The 20,639-nt window shown below is 51.9% G+C and overlaps 1 protein-coding gene across 14 annotated transcripts in view; it reads left to right on the top strand.

The window, feature by feature from the left end:
- The window catches only part of PNPLA7 (patatin like phospholipase domain containing 7), an 82,100-nt gene that overhangs the window by 34,882 nt on the left and 26,579 nt on the right, over positions 1 to 20,639 (top strand). For 11 of the 14 annotated variants that reach the window (XM_055541700.1, XM_055541696.1, XM_055541690.1 and 8 more), the window contains 7 exons: positions 1,485 to 1,585; positions 1,710 to 1,856; positions 15,654 to 15,731; positions 17,373 to 17,578; positions 18,571 to 18,702; positions 19,479 to 19,602; positions 20,275 to 20,388. In XM_055541700.1, the coding sequence (XP_055397675.1) occupies positions 1,485 to 1,585; positions 1,710 to 1,856; positions 15,654 to 15,731; positions 17,373 to 17,578; positions 18,571 to 18,702; positions 19,479 to 19,602; positions 20,275 to 20,388 (902 nt within the window). The remainder of the gene's footprint in view (positions 1 to 1,484; positions 1,586 to 1,709; positions 1,857 to 15,653; positions 15,732 to 17,372; positions 17,579 to 18,570; positions 18,703 to 19,478; positions 19,603 to 20,274; positions 20,389 to 20,639) is intronic. The other 3 variants (XM_055541701.1, XM_055541695.1, XM_055541691.1) reach the window with 1 other exon arrangement.

Here is a 20,639-nt window from a genome sequence, read left to right as displayed (position 1 = left end):
GCCACAAGGAAAGCCTAAGAATATTGGAGTGGGTAGCCTATCCCTTCTCCAGCCAATCTTCCCAACCCAGGAGTCAAACCAGGGTCTCCTGCATTGCAGGCGGATTCTTTACCAACTGAGCTATGAGGGAAGCCCTTTATCTTTCATACTCACCTAGAATTGAATCCTTTGTCTGAAGTGGGTAGGGTTGGGATATATTTCTTCTATGTGTTATCCATTTGCTCCACCATATTAAAAACATGTTTAGTGATTTTTTTTCAGATAAAATAAATAACAGATAACTAAAAATTATAGCAATCCATGTATAACAAAACCTGAGTGTGAAGTATCCAGTTCCATGAATATACCTAGTTAACATCCGCGTAGGGACAGACTTACCTTTCCTCTGGTCTGTACAGATAATGCTCTCTTAGAGGACATGATTCTGGCAAAAATCTGAAATATACTCAGTCATCCCTTGGCTTCCATGGGGGATTGGTTAAAAAACCTGCAGTGGGTACCAGGCCCAAGTCCCTCGTATGAAGGGTGCAGTGCAGTCAGATGGCCTCAGATGGGCCCTCAGGCTCCACATCCACAGATTTAACCAACTGCAGATCCAATTCCATAAACTGGCAAGCAATACTCAACATTTTAAAGTTTTATAGATTGTATGAGTAGAACAGCAGGTCAATGTAGAAATGTATGACTTTTCATATATGCATGTGTTTATCACGGGGAGTGTGGTTGGGTTTTATTTTTCAAATAGATACTGGTATGATAATGCTTTGGCTTATTAATAATAAATAATGATATAACAGTACAGCATGTTGGTATGTATATAAAATTATTATAATAAAATACTATGAGTGCATAGTTTCTTAGGATGGACAAAAGTAGTTATTAACTGCTGTGTTTGTTTTAAACATTTCAGAACCTTATTAATATAAGAAAATATCTATACAGATTTAAATATTTTCCTATGAAACATAATGTTTAAAAAATTAGTGGGTATCGGTCTTTGTAGGGGGCTTCCCTGGTGGCTCAGATGGTAAAGAATCTGCCTGCAATGCAGGAGACTCAGGTTTGATCCCTGGCTCAGGAAGATTCCCTGGAGAAGGGAATAGCTGGTTCCTGTTAATAATCCATTTTTTACTTTTTCATACGAGTACAAACTGCATTCATTTGCCCCGTGAAGGGTGGTACTGAGGCAAAGTTGCTCTCAAACCGTAGGCAGACCCACAGCTGCTCCTTCCCGCCTCCCGGGTTCCGCCGGTCCAGTGGGAGCGGACCGCCATGCTCCTCCCGCTCTGCCTGGGGCTGGGCTTGGCCGTCCTTCGCGTGCCGTGTGGTTGTGACCGCAGCTTTCTGCGAGGGCCTGAGGCTGCTCTTTCTCTAGTGTCACCTACGGGTCTGTGCGCTCAGCCAGCCCTGCCCTGGGTGGGTGCACGGGACCCGGTGTGTACAGGGCAGCAGCGGAGCATCCTGAGTCTCCCCTCCATTTGCAGGGGCCCCAGCAGGTGCCACCTCAGATTTGAGGGTGGCGTGTGACCGAGCCCGGGTCCTGCCACACACAGAAGAGCACCCCGGGGGCGCTGTGGCCAGCAAGGTAGGCAGCTCCCCGCCTACCCAACCCTCTGCGCTTGAGCTCCCTGCTGGCCCATTCTGGGTCAGGTCCCGGGCTGGCTGGCCACCCGCACCCTTCTGATCACGCTGCCTGTGTTCTTCTCCAGCCCAAGAAGAGTGTGGTTGTTCCAGAGACCCCATCGGCTGTCCTCCCCAACTCGGACGGTAGCTTGGACGAGTCTGTCACCAGCAAGAAGACAGACTCCATCCTCAGAGCCGCCACACAGGACCTGCTCACCCTGATGAAGCTGGATGTGCGTGACCCCGCTGCCTCCTCTGGCTGGGGTTGGTGGCGGGGGGCGTCTGCCTGTCCTGGAGACCCTGTCCTCAGAAGTCCCGCTTCTTCAGGCAGCTGTTCCAGGGTAGGGGTGGCCATGGCTACCCCTTCCCCCGGGCAGGGCTCAGGACGGCGTCCTGATGGTCCTGATGCTGGTGTTCGGTGTTCCGCAGACCCCCTCCCAGGGCAGTCTGGGGTCCTTGCCCTCCGGGTGCTCACAGGGAACAGGGCACCACTCACGATGCTAACCAAGGGTTAAAAACGTGCGGTCATCACTTACATGTTTTTTATTTATCTTTTCCCTTCACATAAAGAGCTGTGCATGCCTTCTAAACAGAAAAGCATGAAACCACCTTGTCCCAGACTAGATTGTTAGTGCTCCCAGCCACAACCCCTCTTCCTCCTGGGGGACGGCTGCCCAGCGCCCACATATACGCTGGGTAAGAGGGACGCGTCCTGTGCGTCTTCTGAGTCTGCGCCCATGCCACTGCCTGGGCCAGAGACTCCGTCCACGCCAGTGCTGAGCTCAGTCATACGCGGTCTGTGTCCTGTCCAAGCTGGTGGATGAGGGCTCTGTGCCAGCAGTCAGAATTCAGGGGCTTTTCCATTTTAGATAAAAGTAGGGATGTGGGCTTGGCTTTTAGCGTTAATTCGATCTCCTTGGTTGCTAGTGGGACTGAGTCTCTCACATCTTACTGTCTTTGCCTCTGGTGGGGGAGGCATGTGGAGCCTTCTGCCCGTTTCTCTGTCTTTTACTTTTAGGCTTCTGGGGTTTCTTTCCAGTTTCTGAACGAGAGTCCTGTGCTGCGTAGGTCTCGCACATGGTCGTCTCCTCTGGGATTTGCCTTTTTGCCTTCTGAATGGTCTTTTTGGTGGACGGAGCTTTGTAACCATAATGCAGTCAGCATCACTTTTTTCTCTTATGGTTAGTGCTTTTTGTGCCTAAGAAACATTTCCTTACCTTGGGTTCATAAATATTTTTATATATTGCCGTCAAAAAGCTTTACTGCTTCACCTTTCTTAGGTTTTAAAGCAGATGGGATTAATTTTTGTGCGGGATGCAGGGGAAGACTGGATTGATGTATTTTTGCTCACAACTACCTGGCTGGCTCAGAATCATGCTCTGTCTCCAGTGTCTCTGTTGGGATCTGGCCTGACTCCTCTGCAGTTTGTCTCTTACTTCTGGCGCCGCGCAGGGCAGTGCGGCTCTGTAGCCTGACTGCCCTCCTTGAGCCCCAGAAAACAGGGATAGATGGGGCCTCCCACCCCCCTCAGCTCATGGGGCCTCCTTTCCTGGCCTCCCTGTGCGGGAACTGGGGGTTTTTCATGAAGGTTTTGCCACCTGCACCTACGCACAGCACAGCCCCCTGACTGGGGCAGCTTTCGGGCCAGCGTTGGGGCACACGGGCGCCTCCGCCTGTCTGGTTCAGATGCTGACGCGTGCCAGTTCTCGGGCGCGGGGAGCTACCTTGCGTGCAGAGGGAGGCAGCGGCTGGCGCGCGACTCCTTCCTCCTGTGGGACTCAGCCTCCTGAGGGACAGCTCACGGCTCCTGGGCTGGGTCCCTGGTGGCCAGTCAGCGGCAGCGCTCTGCCTCTGGCCCAAGCGTCTGCGGAGGAGAGCGTGCTCGTCTTGTCCCTGTTGCTGTCAAGACAGGCTCTCTGGGATCAGGCAGTGTCGCTTTGACAGCACTGAGCACGGGTTTCTTGTTACTCATTGTGCACGAGACTCTGTGGGCCTCTTCAGTCTGTCTCTCTGTCATTGTTGACCAATTATCAGCATTATCTCTCCAAGAATTGCCTCTGTCCATTTCCTCTCTTCTCCCTCAGAGACTCGAATGAATGTATGTTCTCATTTATCCATTATGAATCTTACCCTTTCTTCTGCCGCTGCTGCTGCTAAGTCTCTTCAGTCATGTCCGACTCTGTGCGATCCCATAGACGGCAGCCCACCAGGCTCCCCCGTCCCTGGGATTCTCCAGACAAGAATATTGGAGTGGGTTCCATTTCCTTCTCCAATGCGTGAAAGTGAAAAGTGAAAGTGAAGTCGCTCAGCCGTGTCTGACTCCTAGTGACCCCACGGACTGCAGCCCACCAGGCTCCTCTGTCCATGGGATTTTCCAGGCTAGAGTACTGGAGTGGGGTGCCATTGCCTTTTCTGCTTTCTTCTGCATTTTCGTTATAAAATCTTTGAAAGAAATAGAAATGTTAATGTTTTTATTTAAGTTCACTAATTCTTCTGACGGAAGCAGGTCTGCTGGTAAAGCTGGGATTGAATTCTTGCGTCTGGCGCTCCCGTTACCATGCTGGCAGCTGCTTCTTGGCTTTGCTGTCTCGAGCCCAGCTGCCGTGTGCTTCACCCGCGTGCCTGCGTGTTGCTGTGGACGCCCTCCCTTGGAGTCGCTCTGTGTCCTTTGTCCCCTCTGGCCCTGGCTTGTGGTGTCTCACCTCTGACTGGACCTGGTTTTCCTTGGTAACTGTGCTATATATAGTGTTTATTTGTAGAAATTATATGAGACCAAAGGTGACATTATTTCCTTCAGAAAGGCATTCTCTTTACTTTTGCCAGAAGTCTTGGCCAACCAGATGCCCCAAAGCTGGACTTCAGAATTCCTCAGTTATGCTTAAAATTTTGTTTATTTTATCTAATCCATCAATAAAATTTTCAGATTATTTTAGTTGATATTTTCTCAGTCTCATTTTAATAATTTTAAACAAACTTATTTGTATTATTTTATTTTTCATATTCAATAATTGGTACATCCAGAATTTATTTTTTATGTTCTTATTCATTATATAAAGCTCTAGACATGTAAAAAGATAGTGGAAATAACCTTATGCACCCCCAGGTATGTGTCACCCAACCAATAATCCTCTGTCACAGCTGGTCTTTTTCCTACTTTGCTCCTCACCCCTCCTCCAGCTATCTTCTGCCTGGAAGATTTCAGACACTGTACCGTTGCACATCAGCCCTCTCTAAAGGCCATGGTATCATTCTCACAATTCAAGTGTTGAAAAGGCCTCATACATAACCCACTCAACCAGTGTTCACGTTTCCTCAACTATCATCATGAAATGTTTTTTTTCCACTATTAAAATTCTTTTAAGCAGATTTTATTTTTTAGAGAAGAGCAGTTTTAGGTTTACAACAAAATGAAGCAGGTGCGGAGGTTTCCCGTGTCCCTGCTGCCCCTGGAGAGCGCACACCCCCTGCTCTGTACTCACCAGCCGGGACACTCATCACAGTTCGGGCACCTGCCTGGAGACGTCGTCACCCAGAGCCCACAGCTCCCCGTGGGGCTCGCTGCGGCTGTGCCGCCTGTGGGCTTGGACAGGGTGGGCTGACACGTGCCCGCTGTTGCTGCTTCATGCGGAGCGGTGTTGCTTCCCCGAGGCCCCCCGTGCTTCCTGCTCACCCGCCCCAGCCTCCAGCAACCCCTGACCTTTTACTGGTGCCGCAGCCCCGCCTTTTCCAGAACGCCGTGGAGCTGGAGTCACACGATGCACAGAGCATGCAGAGTAGGCCACCTTTTCAGACAGGCTTCTCTGACTTGGCAGTTTGCGTTCAAGTTTCTTCCATGTCTTTTCATACCTCGATGGTTCATGTCTTTTTTTGTGCTTAATAATATTCCATTGTCTGGAGGGGCCAGAGGTTATTTGTCCATTCATCAACTGGAGAACATCTTGCTTCCTTCTAACTTTAGGCAATTACGAATAAAGCTGCGATATGCGCCTGTGTAGACCTAAGTTTTAAACTCATTTGGGTAAATACTAAGGGGTGTGGTGGCAGGATCACATGGTAAGAGTGTATCAGATGCCTAGTTTTGTAAGAAACTGCCGCACCACCTTGCACGCTGGCTGTGCCGCGTCCACGTCCCCGCCGGCCGCGGGCGAGCACCCAGCGCTGCCGTCCTCAGCAGCTCTCGGCGCTGCCAGTGCCGCGGGTCGTGGCCGAGTCTAATCGCCGTGTAGCGGCGTCTCACTGTTGTGATTCGCATCTCTCTGATGACATGATGGGGAGAAGCTTTCCACGTGCTCACTTGCCATTTGTGATTCTTCTTTGGTGAGAGGTCTGTTAAGGTCTTTGGCCCCTTTTTAAAAAAAAACATATCGTTTTCTTATTGTTGAGTTTTAAGTATTCTTTATATTTTTAGATAAAAGTCCTTTATCAGCTGTGTCTTTTGCAAATGTTTTCTCCCAGTCTCTGGTTTGTCTTTTCATGCTCTTGACAGTGTCTTTCACCAAGCAGAAGTTTTTAATTTTAATAAAGTCCATCTTATGAATTCTTTCTTTCATGGATCATGGGTTTGGTGTCACATATGTGTTGCCCATCACACAATCCCAGGTCATTTAGATTTTCTCCTATGGTCATCTTTCTAGCATTTTTATACCTTTACATTTTATACTTAGGTCTGTGATCCATTTTGAGTTAATTTTTTTTATAGAGTAAAAGGTCTGTGTCTGGATTAATTTTTTGCACGTGGATGTCCAGTTGTCCCAGTACCATCTGTTAACAAGGCTTTCTTTTCTCCATTTAACTACTGCCTTTGTTCCTGCATCAAAGACCACTTGACTGCACTTAGGGGTCTATTTTGCGGTTCTGTGTTTGTTGCGTTGACCTCTTTGTCAGCATTTCTCCACCCCCCGTCTTGGTAGCTGCAGCTCTACAGAGAGTCCTGCCGTTGGGCAGCATTGGTCCTGGGACTTTGGGCAGCGTTGGTCCTGGGACTTTCCGCCTTCAGTGCTGTGTTGGCCGTCTGGGCCTCTCGCTCTCCATGTAGACCTTGCAATCAGTTTCTCAATAACCACCGTATAACTTTTCCAGTGAGTTGGCTCCTTGCATCAAGTGGTCCAAGTATTGGAACTTCAGCTTCAGCATCAGTCCTTCCAATGAATATTCACAGTTGATTTCCTTTAGGATTGACTGGTTTGATCTCCTTGCTGTCCATGGGCAGGAGGAGAAGAGGGGGACAGGATGAGATGGTTGGATGGCATCACGGACTCAATGGACACAAGTTTGAGCAAGCTCTGGGAGATGGTGAAGAACAGGGAAGCCTGGCGTGCTGCAGTCCATGGGGTCCCAGAGTCGGACACAACTTAGCAGCTGAATGATGACAACAGAATAAGTTGCAGTGGTTTTGACTGAGATGGCGTTGATCTGTAGGTCCAGTTGCAAGAACTGACGTCATGACAATATTGAGTCTTCTTTTCCATAAACATAAAATAGTTTTCTTCATAGACATCTTGTACATATTTTGTTAGATTTATACTTAACTATTTCATTTGGAGGCGTACTAATATAAATGTTATTGTGTTTTTAATCTCAAATCCCACTTATCCATTGCTAGTATTTAGGGAAACAATTGACTTTTGTGTGTTAACTTTGCATCCTGTAACCTTGCTGAAATTGCTTATTATAAGAATTTTTTGTTGTTGTTGATTCTTTTTAAAATTTTTTCCTGTAGACAATCACATTATCCATGAGCAAAAACAGTTTTATGTCTTCCTTACCAGTCCTTATGCCTTTTATTTCCTTTTCTTGTGTTACAAGAAATGTTGTATAATGTTGAAAAGGAAAGATGAGAGAGGACATCCTTGCCTTATACCTGATTTTAGTGGGAAGGCTTTGCTTTTCTCACCAGTGAGTATGATGTTAGCTGTAGATTTTTTGGTAGATATCCTTTATCAAGTTGAGGAAATTCTCCTCCGTTATAGTTTACTGAGAGTGCTTATCGTGCATGCGTATTGCGTGTGTGCTTGCTCAGTCGCTTCAGTCGTGTCTGACCATGTGCGACCCTATGGACTGTACCTGCCAGGCTCCTCTGTCCGTAGGGTTCTCCAGGCAAGAATGCTGGAGTGGGTGCCGTGCTGTCCTCCAGGGGCTCTTCCCGACGCAGAGGTTGCGCCCGGGTCTCTCTTGTCTCCTGCACCGGCGGGGCGCTCTTCACCACCGCTGCCACCGTCCTGTCAGACGCTTCTCCTGCGTTTATTGGTCGGATCATGTGACTTTCCTCCTTTAGCCTGTTGATGTGGACGTTGGACCAGCTTTGTGCACCTGGGATAAATCCTGCTTGCTTGTTGTGTATAATCCTTTCTATATGTTGTTAGATTCAATGTGCTAAATGCTTTGCTGAGAATTTTTGAATCTATGTTCACGAGAGATATTGATCTGTGGTTTTCTTTTCTTGTAATGTCTTTGTCTGGTGTTTGTGTGAGGAAAATGCTGGCCTCATAGAATAAGTTAAGTGGTATCCCTTCTGCTGCTGTTTTCTGACAGGGTTTGCAGAGAACTGGTATACTTTCCCCCTTGGATGTTTGGTAGAAGCTGCCAGTGAATCCTTCTGGGCCTGGTGCTTTCCGGTTTTGAGGGTGATTAATTGTTGACTTAATTTCCTAATAAATATAGGCCTATTCAGGTTGTCTCTCTCTTCTTGTGTGAATTTGGCAGATTGTGTCTTTCAAAGAATTGGCTGGTTTAATCTAGGTGGTCAACTTTGTGAGCATAGAGTTGCTATAGTATTCCTTGACTATCCTTTTAATTTCCATGGCATCTGTAGTGAAGGCACCTCTTTTGTTTATGATGTTAATAATTTGTTACCAATCTCTTTTTTTCTTGGTTAGCTGAGACAGAGGTTTGTCCATTGTTTTGGTCGCACCGCGTGGCATGTGGGATCTTAATTCCGCAGCCGGGGGCAAACCCGCGCTGCCTGTACTGCGGGTGCAGAGGCTCAGTTGCTGGAAGTCTGAGGCTCATCAATTTTACTGATCTTTTCAAAGAACTAGCTTTCAGTGTTGTTGATTTTTCTCTGTTGATTTCCTGTTTGCAGTTTCATTGGTTTCTGCTCTCATTTTTATTATTTCTTTTTTCCTACTTACTTTGGATTTAATTTGCTTTTCTTTCTTTAGTTTCCTAAGGCGGAAGCTTATATTACTGAGTTCAACTACACTCTTGCAGATTCTCTGTCTGCTGGGTCTGTCTGTCTCTGAGAGAAGGGTGTTGACATCCCCAGCTGTGTAGTGGATCCAGCTGCTTTTCCTCACAGTTCTGTCAGTTTTCGTCTCGTGTGCTTTGATGCTCTGTGATTAAGTATTCATGCATTATGTGTTGGATTGTTACACAATGGAGGGAGTGGCAGACTTTGTGTTCTTCGGCTCCAAAATCACTGCAGATGGTGACTGCTGCCATGAAATTATAAGATGCTTGCTCCTTGGAAGAAAACCTATGACAAACCTAGACAGCATATTAAAAAGCACAGACATTACTTTGTCAACAGATGTCCACGTAGTCAAAGCTATGGTTTTTCCAGTGATCGTGTATGGATGTGAGAGGTGGACCATAAAGAAGACTGAGTGCTGAAGGATTGAAGCTTTTGAACTGTGGTGTTGGAGAAGACTTGAGAGTCCTGTGGACTACAAGGAGATCAAACCAGTCAATCCTAAAGGAAATCAGTCCTGAATATTCATTGGAAGGACTGATGCTGAAGCTGAAGCTCCAATACTTGGGCCACCTGATGTGAAGAACTGACTCATTGGAAAAGACCCTGATGCTGGGAAAGACTGACGGCAGGAGGAGAGGGGACGGCAGAGGATGGGATGGTTGGATGGCATCACTGACTCAATGGACATGAGTTTGAGCAAAATCTGGGAGAGAGTGAAGGACAGGGAAGCCTGGCATGCTGCAATCCACGGGGTCAGAAAAGAGTTGGACACGACCGAGTGACTGAACAACAACAACAACATTGGATTGTTATGTCTTCTTGGAGAATTGACTCCTTTATCATTATATTCATATCATACCCTTCTTTATCCCCCAGAATATTCCTTTTCTGAAGTCTGAATGTTCCTGTCTGAAGTTCCTGTGGCTCCTCCTGCTTTCCTTTGATTAGTGTTAGTATGATGGGCTTTCCCTGCCCATCTGCTTTTTCTGTTTTGAATTTATTTATGTGTTTGGCTGTGTCAGGTCTTGGTTGTAGCAAGGCCATCGATCTTTGTTGTGGTGCTTGGCGTCTGTGGTTGCGGCCTGTGGACTATTAGTTGCGGCCTGTGGGATCTAGTCCCCTTACCGGGGATGGAGCCGAGCCCCTTGCACTGGGAGCAGAGTCTTAGCCACTGGTCCACCAGATAACTGTCCCCCATCCATTTCAGTCCAGTTCAGTCGCTCAGTCGTGTCCGACTCTTTGCAGCCCCATGGACTGCAACACGACAGGCCTCCCTGTCCATCACCAACACCTGGAGTTCACTCAAACTCATGTCCATTGAGTCGGTGATGCCATCCAACCATCCCATCCTCTGTCGTCCCCTTCTCCTCCTGCCCTCAATCTTTCCAAGCATCAGGGCCTTTTCCAGTGAGTCAGCTCTTTGCATCAGGTGGCCAAAGTATTGGAGTTTCAGCTTCAACATCAGTCCTTCCAGTGAAGACTCAGGACTGATTTCCATTAGTATGGACTGGTTGGATCTCCTTGCAGTCCAAGGGACTCTCAAGAGTCTTCTCCAACACCACAGTTCAAAGACATCAGTTCTTTGGTGCTCAGCTTTCTGTATAGTCAAACTCTCACATCCATACATGACCACTGGAAAAACTATAGCTTTGACTAGACGGACCTTTGTTGACAAAGTAATGTCTCTGCTTTTGAATATGTTGTCCAGGTTGGTCATACCTTTTCTTCCAAGGAGCAAGTGTCTTTTAATTTCATGGCTGCAATCACCATCTGCATTGATTTTGGAGCCTCAAAAAATAAAGTCTGCTACTGTTTCCCCATCTATTTGCCGTGAAGTGATGGGACCAGATGCCATGATCTTAGTTTTCTGAATGTTGAGTTTTAAGCCAACTTTTTCACTCTCCTCTTTCACTTTCAACAAGAGGCTCTTTAGTTCTTCTTCACTTTCTGCCATAAGGGTGGTGTCATCTGCATATCTGAGGTTATTGATATTTCTCCCAGCAGTCTTGATTCCAGCTTTTGCTTCCTCCAGTCCAGCGTTTCTCATGATGTACTCTGCATGTAAGTTAAATAAGCAGGGTGACAATACACAGCCTTGATGTACTCCTTTTCCTATTTGGAACCAGTCTGTTGTTCCATGTCCAGTTCTAACTGTGGCTTCCTGACCTGTATACAGATTTCTCAAGAGGGCAGGTCAAGTGGTCTGGTATTCCCATCTCTTTAAGAATGTTCCACCATTTGTTGTGACCCACACAAAGGCTTTGGTTTTGTGTCAAAGGCTTTGCCATAGTCAATAAATCAGAAATAGATGTTTTTCTGGAACTCTCTTGCATTTTTGATGATCCAGCAGATGTTGGCAATTTGATCTCTGGTTCCTCTGCCTTTTCTAAAACCAGCTTGAACATCTGGAAGTTTACGGTTCACATATTGCTGAAGCCTGGCTTGGAGAATTTTGAGCATTACTTTACTAGCATGTGAGATGAGTGCAATTGTGCGGTAGTTTGAGCTTTCTTTGGCATTGCCTTTCTTTGGGATTGGAATGAAAACTGACCTTTTCCAGTCCTGTGGCCACTGCTGAGTTTTCCAAATTTGCTGGCATATTGAGTGCAGCACTTTCACAGCATCATTTTTTAGGATTTGAAATATTTAGTTTTTCTTTAAGTCTTTTTTTTTTTTGGATGTGGACCATTTTTTAAAGTATTGAATTTGTTACAATATTTCTTGTTTTATGTTTTGCTTTTTTGACTGTGAGGCATGTGGGATCTTAGCTAAGAACATGCAATAGAGTTGCATATAAGAACATGTAAGGGCCATGGGGCAACTATTAAAGGTACAACATGCATAATGGGAATGCCAGAAAAGCGACTTTCACTTTCTCTGTGTCCACAGTATTCAACCAACCACAGATCATGTAGTATTATATGTATTTACTGAGAAAAATCCACATTTAAGTGGACCTGTGCTTTCAAAGCCATGTTGTTCAAGGGTCAACTGTATAATGAACTAGTAAACATCAGTGTTTTCCTGAGTTATGTGAGCCATTCTGGCAAATTACAGTTGTGGGAACTCCTGATTTGTTGCCAGGTTGGACGGAAGCGTGGGCAGCCTGAGGACCCTCTTCTTGCAGTTGGTGTCTGAAGACGGGGCAGTGTTGCGGGACTGAGCCCTTGACCTGTGGGTCTGGTGACAAATCCAGGTAGTTAGTGTCAGAGCTGAGTCTGGGACACGTGGTGCCTGAGGAGCTGGAGGAGGATTTGGTGTCAGAGGTATTCAGTGTGCAGCCAGAATGAGAGTTTCCCTTTTAAACACTATCTGCTTTGTGGATAGTGTGAGTGCCTATAATAACAAAATAGTCCCGCTCTCCCTCCCATCCCTGTACGTATCACTGATGGCCTTCATTTCACACTCGTATAAGCCACATAATCTAAAGCATTGTTGCTAATGTTATTTTAAATAAACTTCCCTGTGAAATTAAGAACAATTCAAGTTTTTATTTTATCTTTACTTTTCCTCTCCCAGTGTTCTCCCTTCTGTACTATGTAGATCTAAGTTTCTGACCTACAGCATTTAACTTCTCTCTAAGGAGCTTCTTCCAACATATCTAGGTCTACAGGTGACACATTCCCTCAATTTTTGTTTCTCTGAGAACATCTGTGTTTCCTTCACTTTTGAAGAATAGTTTCACAGGGCACAGACTTCTACGTTGATGGGTTTTTCTCTCAAACACTCTGCTGCTCTCTTCCTGCCTGCATGGTTTCGAAGTCTAAAGTAAGTCTTATCTTTGTTCCTCTGCAAATCAAGTGCTACCTCTGGCTTCCTCCAGGGTTGTCTTCATCTTTGCTTTTCTGTAGTTTGCATATGGGATGCCCAGTGTCATTTTTTGACATTTATCCTGGTCGGTGTCCTCTGAGCTTCCTGGATCTGTGGTTTGGCCTGACACTAACTTCATTCATTATTGCTTCAGGTATTTCTTCTGTCCCTTTCTTTTCCTTCCGGATTCCCATTATGCACTCTGTACTTTTATAGTTGCTCCCTGGCCTCTCACGTTCTGCTCTCGTTTTTATCAGTCGTTTTCCTGTTTCCTTTTCTGTTTGGAGCTTTCTGTTGATGTATGTTCGAGCTCAGCTTCTTCCCTCAGCTGTGTCAAGGCTGCTGATAAGCTCATCAGAAACGTCCTTTGTTTCTATTACAGTGGTTTTGGCCTCCAGCATTTCCTTTTGCTCTTCCTTCGAGTTTTCATCTCTCTGTTTACAGTGCCCATCTGTTTTTACATGCTGTCTCCTTTTCCTTTAGAGCCTTAGCATATTCAGTTCAGTTTAGTTCAGTCGCTCAGTCGTGTCCAACTCTTTGCGACCCCATGAATCGCAGCACACCAGGCCTCCCTGTCCATCACCAACTCCCAGAGTTCATTCAGACTCACGTCCATCGAGTCACTGATGCCATCCAGCCATCTCATCCTCTGTCGTCCCCTTCTCCTCCTGCCCCCAATCCCTCCCAGCATCAGAGTCTTTTCCAACGAGTCAACTCTTTGCATGAGGTGGCCAAAGTACTGGAGTTTCAGCTTTAGCATCATTCCCTCCAAAGAACACCCAGGGCTGATCTCCTTCAGAATGGCCTGGTTGGATCTCCTTGCAGTCCAAGGGACTCTCAAGAGTCTTAGCATATTAACCATAATTATTTTAAATTCCAGTTGGATAATTCCAACATCCTTGCCATGTCTGACCCTGGTGCTTGTTCTGTCTCTTCACATTAATTTTTTTTTGCCTTTTAGTATGCCATGTAATTTTTTTCTTGATGGAAGACATGCTGCACCAGTTCTTTGGTGATTGAGGTGGTGAGGTGTATGGGCCGAGAGGAGGTCTCCGTCTTTAGTGTGTCTGTGCTTCTGGACTTTGACCTTCCCTGGTCTCACCCCTGACCTCTCTGGGAGACAGGACGGTGGGAGAGGCTGGAGCTGGCGTTCTCTCCCCTCTCCGCCGGCAGTTAGGCTCAGATGGACTCCAGCACGTGGGGCTCTGGTCAACTAGTTTCCCCTGAGGGCAGGTCTTGTTGACCAGTTCACAGTGGTTCCTTTCCCCTCCCCTCCTGGAGGCTTGAGGGGATTTTTCTCTGCTGTTTTCTGGGGAACCTGGTAGGGCGCCTGGAGGAGAACCTCACAAGGCTGAGGGCCTGTGACCTGTCCCTGGAGTTTTCATCTCTCAGACTTGTTCCTTAAGCCTCCACACTTGGGGCCCATGGAGGTTTCCCTCTGTGGGGTTTGTTACTGCACCCCCACGTCTCCACGGGGAGAGGCGAGCACGTCTCTCATGGGTCTGAGAACTGTTGACCTTTCAGGGTTTTCAGCGTCCCTTGTTAGGACTAGTGGAGTCTTCCCGGCTCCCTCCTTGCTGGCGCAGAGGCGGCAAGTCTCCGCGTTGTCTGGAGCCTTCTGTTCCCGCCTGCAAGTCAGGGCCTCCCTCCCGTTCCGCCTGCGAGTCAGGGCCTCCCGTTCCCGCCTGCGAGTCAGGGTCTGAGTGAGTCCACGCGCTGCGGGTGGCGCTCTGTCTCTTCAGTCTCTCTTGAAAAACAAAAAACAACCAACTTGTATTTTGAGACCGTACAAGACGGGCAGAGGAGAGGAGGGTGGGCCCCGCCGTCCTGCAGAGCCGATGAGCTCACGCAGCCAGCCCGTCTGCCCCCACGGCGCCCCCTGCGCAGCCACGCCCAGCGTCCCGTTTAGCAACCGCTTCAGTATTCCTCCCGAAAAGATACAGGCTGCTTAAACACAACGCAGTCTCCCGTCCTGCCCCCAAATGCAACAACAGTCCTTCAGTCTTTTCCTGTCCAGGTTGCTCCTAAAGGTGCTGAGTGGTGGGGGCTGGTGGGCTCTCCAGCCTCTTCTCTAAAGCCCCTGTTGTCCTTTATCCAGAGACTGCATCGTCCTCATGTCTGGCAGCTGGGCTGGCCCCCGCCCGCTGTGGTGGGGGAACTGGGCACAGGTCTTGCTCTTGGTCAGGAGGCACGTGGCGTCCATCTTCCTCTGTGGGAGTCGGCTGGCAGCCCCAAAGCCCGGGCTTAGACTCCTGCCACCTTGGCTCTGCAGGGCTGGAACTGGTGATTTAGGTACCATAGGTGTCCTCTCCCCAGGCAGAGCTAGTGGTAAAGAACCCGCCTGCCATTTCAGGAGACACAAGAGATGCAGGTTCAGTCCCAGGTTGGGAATATCCCCTGGAGGAGGGCATGGCAACCCACTCCAGTACTCTTGCCTGGAGAATCCGTGGACAGAGGGGCCTGGCAGGCTGTGGTCCACAGGGTTGCAAAGAGTGGACACAGCTGCAGCGGCTTTGCACGCGCGCGCGCCTCTCCAGAGGCGGCTAGTGCGTTTCCTCCATGTTTCTGTTCTGCTGTCACTGTGAGCACAGCTGGCGTTTCCACGCCCTCGGTGCTCCTTGGCGGGTTTCTCTCCTCACAAGACCCTGGGTGTCTCCTGAGCGTGCTGTGAAGGGCTCCTAGCACAGCTGGTAGGGACAGGGCGCCCAATCAGGACGCTTGCCCGCCAGGCCTGCGCCTCACAGCCAGCCGGCCGCCCTCTCGCGGCAGCGGCGGCCTCTCTCCATCGCGCGGCTGCACGCAGCGGTGGCGTGCGTGTCTGTTTTCAGCTGTCACACTGATGTCCATCTGTCCTGAGCCAACAGTACCAGCTTGTCGCCAATGGCACCCTCCAGGCCCGTCTCCACGGGTGGTCCTCTGAGGGCTGGCGATACCCTGTGGCTGTGCGTCCGCCTGGGGGCCGTGTGCAGCCTCCACAGGAGCCTGTCTCTCTGTGCTCCCTGTCCTAACCCTGTGTTTCTGTTTCTAGGACCCTTCACTGTTAGATGGCCGGGTGGCGCTTCTCCACGTCCCAGGGGGCACGGTGGTGTTGAGGCAGGGAGACCAGGTGAGGGAAGGCGGAGCCTCCGAGAGTGGCCCACCCAGGCCCCAGACCACCCGGACCCCAGACCACCCGGGCCCCAGCACTGGCGCTGGCACTGGGCGGAGCTCAGAGCAGGCAGCCTCCGCGTGGCCCTCTGGACCCAGTGAACACACGGCGTGTGGTCCGCTGGCACTGAGCGCAGACAGGCTCTTGCCCTCAGGCCTGTGCAGCCGTCTGCAGGCCTATTGACGGTCAGTGTCCAGCCCAGCATGGGCGTGTCCATCTGCACATCCACGTTGCTGTTACCAGTCTCACTCAGGAAGTCAGGTACAGGAGGAAGCACTGTTTGCTCAGTCCTCAAACCTAATATAGATGAAAAATAGTTTTGTTTCTCATAAATGAATGTGGGACTTCCCAGCTGAGGCTAGTAGCAAAGAATCTGCCTGCCAGTGCAGCAGATGCAAGAGACCTGGGTTCAGTCCCTGGGTCGGAAAGATCCCCTGGAGCAGGAAGTGGCAACCATTCCAGTATTCTTGCCTGGGAAACCCTATGGACAGAGGAGCTTGGTGGGTTACAGTCCATGGGGCTGCGAAGAGTCGGACACGACTGAGTGAGCACAAATGCGTGTAGTTCCTGCTCCCTAGAACCCTGCTTTGCCGGGTGGCAGAGGCCGTCTCTCCGGCCTCCTGTGGTGAGGCCGCCCTCCCCAGCCCTGTGCCGGCTGGGGGCAGGAGTCCTGCATCTGCTGGTCGAGCAGCAGTGGTGAGGAGGGCCTTCCTTGCTGAGCGAGCAGGCTGACCTAGGTCCCCTTCCTGTGCGGGCTTTCCCCGGAGCATGGCCACCGGGGCCAGTGCTGAGGAGGCAGACCACCTAGCAGCCCTGGGGGGCTGGGTGGGGGGCACAGAGAGCCAGCCTGGTGGAGACCCTCCCAGGCCTCTTCCCCTCCCCTCTGTCCTTTCTCTTGTTCTCTGGGGACAAGACAGGGGAAAGGCCTGGCTTTTCCTGAGGGAGGCAGGCTGCTGGCTGGCCCCCAGCCATCGGGCCCTGTGAGAAAGCCTGTCCTGGGCCTTCCACAGCACCCAGTACCCCCAAGAGGCCACGCTGGAGCAGGGGCCGCCTCCGCCTGCCCCCAGCCCCTAGAGCCCTGTGGGGCCTGGCACAGCTGCTTTTCATTTTTTCCATTTCTGACACACCCTTTTCTGCTCAGACCAGGGAGAGGGGTCCCACGGGGTGGGGTGAGCACATGAGGAAGGGTCCTGACAGGGGTTGCTTCAGACTGGTTTCACAGGCACATCTGTGAACGCTGGGCCCTGAGAATATGTGCTGTGTGCCGGGGCGGGGGCGGGGGGGAGGTCGTTTTACCACAGGCTTTAGCCGCTTTCAGGGGCGAGCTTGTGTCTCCGCCTTGCACAGTGCTGAGCTGCTGGCATGTTTGTGGGGAGAAACTCGACGTGTAGATGCTTCCGGGGCTGGGCGGCTGCTGTGGACCAGAGGCACAGAGAGGGCTCGTGCCCTGTGGCTGGTGATAAGTGACCGACATTCCCAGCGAGTCTGGGCCCGGGGCCGGTTGCCGGAGCCGTGCGGTGAAGGCAGCATGGCGGCCTGCCCGCTGCTGGCCCGGGCTCGGGGGCGCTGCCAGCTCCTCCCGTGTCTGTGTTTTGTCAGGACACCAGCATCCTCTTCGTGGTCTCGGGGCTGCTGCATGTGTACCAGCGGAAGATTGACAGCGAGGAGGACACGTTCCTGTTCATGGCACGGCCCAGTGAGATGGTGGGCCAGCTGGCGGTGCTCACGGGCGAGCCCCTCATCTTCACCATCAGGGCCAACCGGGACTGCAGCTTCCTGTCCATCTCCAAGGCGCACTTCTACGAGTGAGTGCCCCTGCTGGCCACTGCTCCGCGCGGCTCCCTTGTGGCCGCCTGAGCTTTTCTGCAGTGTATGTGCATGCCTCCACGTGGGCCCAGGGGCCTGCTTGTGATTGTATCTGTGCCATGTGCATACGTGTGCATGTACATGTGTGTCTGCGTGTGTCCGTGTGAGCGTCCGCATGTGTGTGCTCACAGCGGTGCCTTGGCTGACGTCCCAAGGGACCCTGTGCGCTAGTCCCTTCCCTCTGGAGGTGAGGCTCGTGTCAGCTGCTGTCCTGACATCCCCTGGGGTCCTCAGGGGCTCCCACATGTCACCCGAAGCAGAACTTTACGTTTCCGTGACCTGCCCCTGCTCCCGCCTTAGTCGTCTCAGAGACTGGTGACTTCATCTGCCCATTGCTTGGTGGAGCCCCGAGCCCCCCAGGCCCCGCATTCTCTGTGGCCCAGTGCAGCCAGGAGCTGAGCACTCCCCTGGTGCTGCCCTGCAGAGGCCTCCACACCATAGCAGGTACCTGCTTGGCTCCACAGCCCCAGCCTGGTTCACAGTGGCATCAGGAGACAGTGGCTGACGTTTCTGCTGGACCCAGTGGCTTTCCGGGTGCCAAGCCTCCACAGTCTCTGCTACTGACCCCTCAGCCACACCCTCCCCTGTGCACCCCCACTTCTCTAGTCTTCTGGCACATCCTGGGGGGCTGGGGTTTGACCCACTGCGAGCACTGGGCCCTTACACATGGCATGTGCTCCCGGGACACTGGGTGGTGAAGACTACTGTGGGGGGGCTCCGACAGCCCTCCCGGGGCCGCTGGCCACTGGGCACACCCAGGGGGCGGGGAACACGTAGCTGACCGGGGTCTGTGCTCTGGCCTCACCCTTGGCTCAGTGGGCATTGTGATAAGTTGGGACAGGGGGGCACCTGCTGCCTGGAGTCAAGGGGTGGAAGCTGGCGGGACCAGCCAGGGAGCTGGGGCAGGGAATGACTCGGGGATGCCCCGCAGCATCATGCGGAGGCAGCCGGCCGTGGTCCTGAGCGTGGCGCACACCGTGGTGAGGCGGGTGTCCTCCTTCGTGCGGCAGATCGACTTCGCCCTGGACTGGATGGAGGTGGAGGCCGGCCGAGCCATATACAGGTGAGGCCCGCCTCCCGGCCGCGCCACGTCCGGGCAAGGCCCGCCTTTCGGCCGCAGGCACAGAGGAGGGCTGCTTTGCTCTGCCTCGGGGGCGACACAGGCAGAGGCCTCGCGGCGGCCTCCTGGCTTCCATGCGCACGCTGCCCTCAGACGCGCTGCCTCCTCACCTGCACGGTCTCCACGGGGCCCAGCGGAGCCACATGGAGGCCGCGTCCAGGAAGCTGTTCGTGTGCCAGGTGCGGGCTCAGATGAGCAGCCTCAGGCCCGTGTCCTAGCGGCTGAATTCAGGCGTCCACACTCGCTGGGTCAGACCCGGCTTCAGTTCAGTTCAGTCGTGTCCGACTCTTTGCGACTCCATGAATCGCAGCACGCCAGGCCTCCCTGTCCATCACCAACTCCTGGAGTTCACTCAGACTCACGTCCATCGAGTCAGTGATGCCATCCAGCCATCTCATCCTCTGTCGTCCCCTTCTCCTCCTGCCCCCAATCCCCCACAGCATCAGGGTCTTTTCCAATGAGTCAACTCAGACCCGGCTTAGAGCTACCAGTTTTCATGGTTTTAAAAATGAAAACTAAGATCGTTATTGACCGTTTATTTAAAAATCACAGTAAACCCTTTATATGTTAGTATACATGTTTTTTAATGGAAAATAACGATTTTCTAAAACAAAAAAATGTAGTGAGAAGAATAGATTCCTTTTTCTGTTTCGCTGACTCTGGTAGCCAAGGGCTTCCAGCCAGGTGCCCCGCCCACCCCCACAGCCTCTGTCCCGCAGGCAGGGGGACAAGTCCGACTGCACCTACATCGTGCTCAGCGGCCGCCTGCGCTCTGTGATCCAGAAGGACGACGGCAAGAAGCGCCTTGCGGGCGAGTACGGCCGCGGAGACCTCGTGGGCGTGGTAGGGCCGCCCTGCCCTCCCCTCCCCTCCCCATGCCGCCCACACCACGCCCCGCTCCTCCCCACCCCTCCCCTCCCCTCCCCTCCCCTCTCCCTTGCCTTTCCCGCCCCGCCCCGCCCCTTCCCGCTCCTCCCCACCCCACCCCTCCCCTCCCCTCTCCCTTGCCTTTCCCGCCCCGCCCCGCCCCTTCCTGCCCCACCTCTACCCCTCCTCCCTTCCCGCCCACACCCCGCCCCTCCCCGCCTCACCCCGCCCCTCCCCGCCCACTCCCTTTCTTGCTCCTCCCCCTACGCCCCGCGCCCATCCCCTCACACCTTTTCTCTTCCCACCTTGGGCGCCCACCTGGGCAGAGGCACAGGCAGTAGAATATCCCAGGAGTTGCTTCCCACAGGCCGCCTCCCAGGAGAGCAGGCCTAGGGTGGGTTCGGCAGCCACCTTTGGGATGGTGGGTCCTCCGAGACCCCGAGGCCCTCGGGGGGGAGGATGAGGCCCTGGCCTATCTGGGCTGCTGGTGGCAGGCCCACAGCTCTCGCTGATGCTTCCTTCCTCAGCGCAGGGTGCTGGGTGAGCCCCGTTTCCTCCTGCTCTGGAGGGGCCCTGGGACCCTGCTCTCAGGCCTGCCTCCGGGCCCTGGGGTCAGCCTGTGGCCATAGCACCAGCTCCCGTCCCCAGGTGGAGACACTCACCCACCAGGCCAGGGCAACCACAGTGCATGCTATTCGGGACTCAGAGCTGGCCAAGCTTCCCGAAGGAGCTCTGAACTCCATCAAGCGCCAGTACCCGCAGGTGAGAGCTGTGAAATTGTGAAGTCAGAATACCAGAACCGGGTCAAGACCAAGACTGCTCCCATCAGGCAGGCTGCAGGAGGAGGGCTGGCCCCCGCTTCCCCAGACAGCAGTCCCCGCCGGCTTCAGGGCAGGACTGCAGTGCCTGGCAGTCAGCCGGGAGGCAGAATGAGGGCAGCCTGCCCTGCTTCTGGTTTTCTGATGTCACTTCCCTGCTTCTGAGTCTTGAGAGTGCAGACAGGGAAATGGACA

Source organism: Bubalus kerabau, chromosome 11 (assembly GCF_029407905.1).
Source record: "Bubalus kerabau isolate K-KA32 ecotype Philippines breed swamp buffalo chromosome 11, PCC_UOA_SB_1v2, whole genome shotgun sequence".
Taxonomy (NCBI): domain Eukaryota; kingdom Metazoa; phylum Chordata; class Mammalia; order Artiodactyla; family Bovidae; genus Bubalus; species Bubalus kerabau.
The sequence above is the reverse complement of the archived record's forward strand: the minus strand, read 5'-3'. Positions and strand labels throughout refer to the sequence as shown.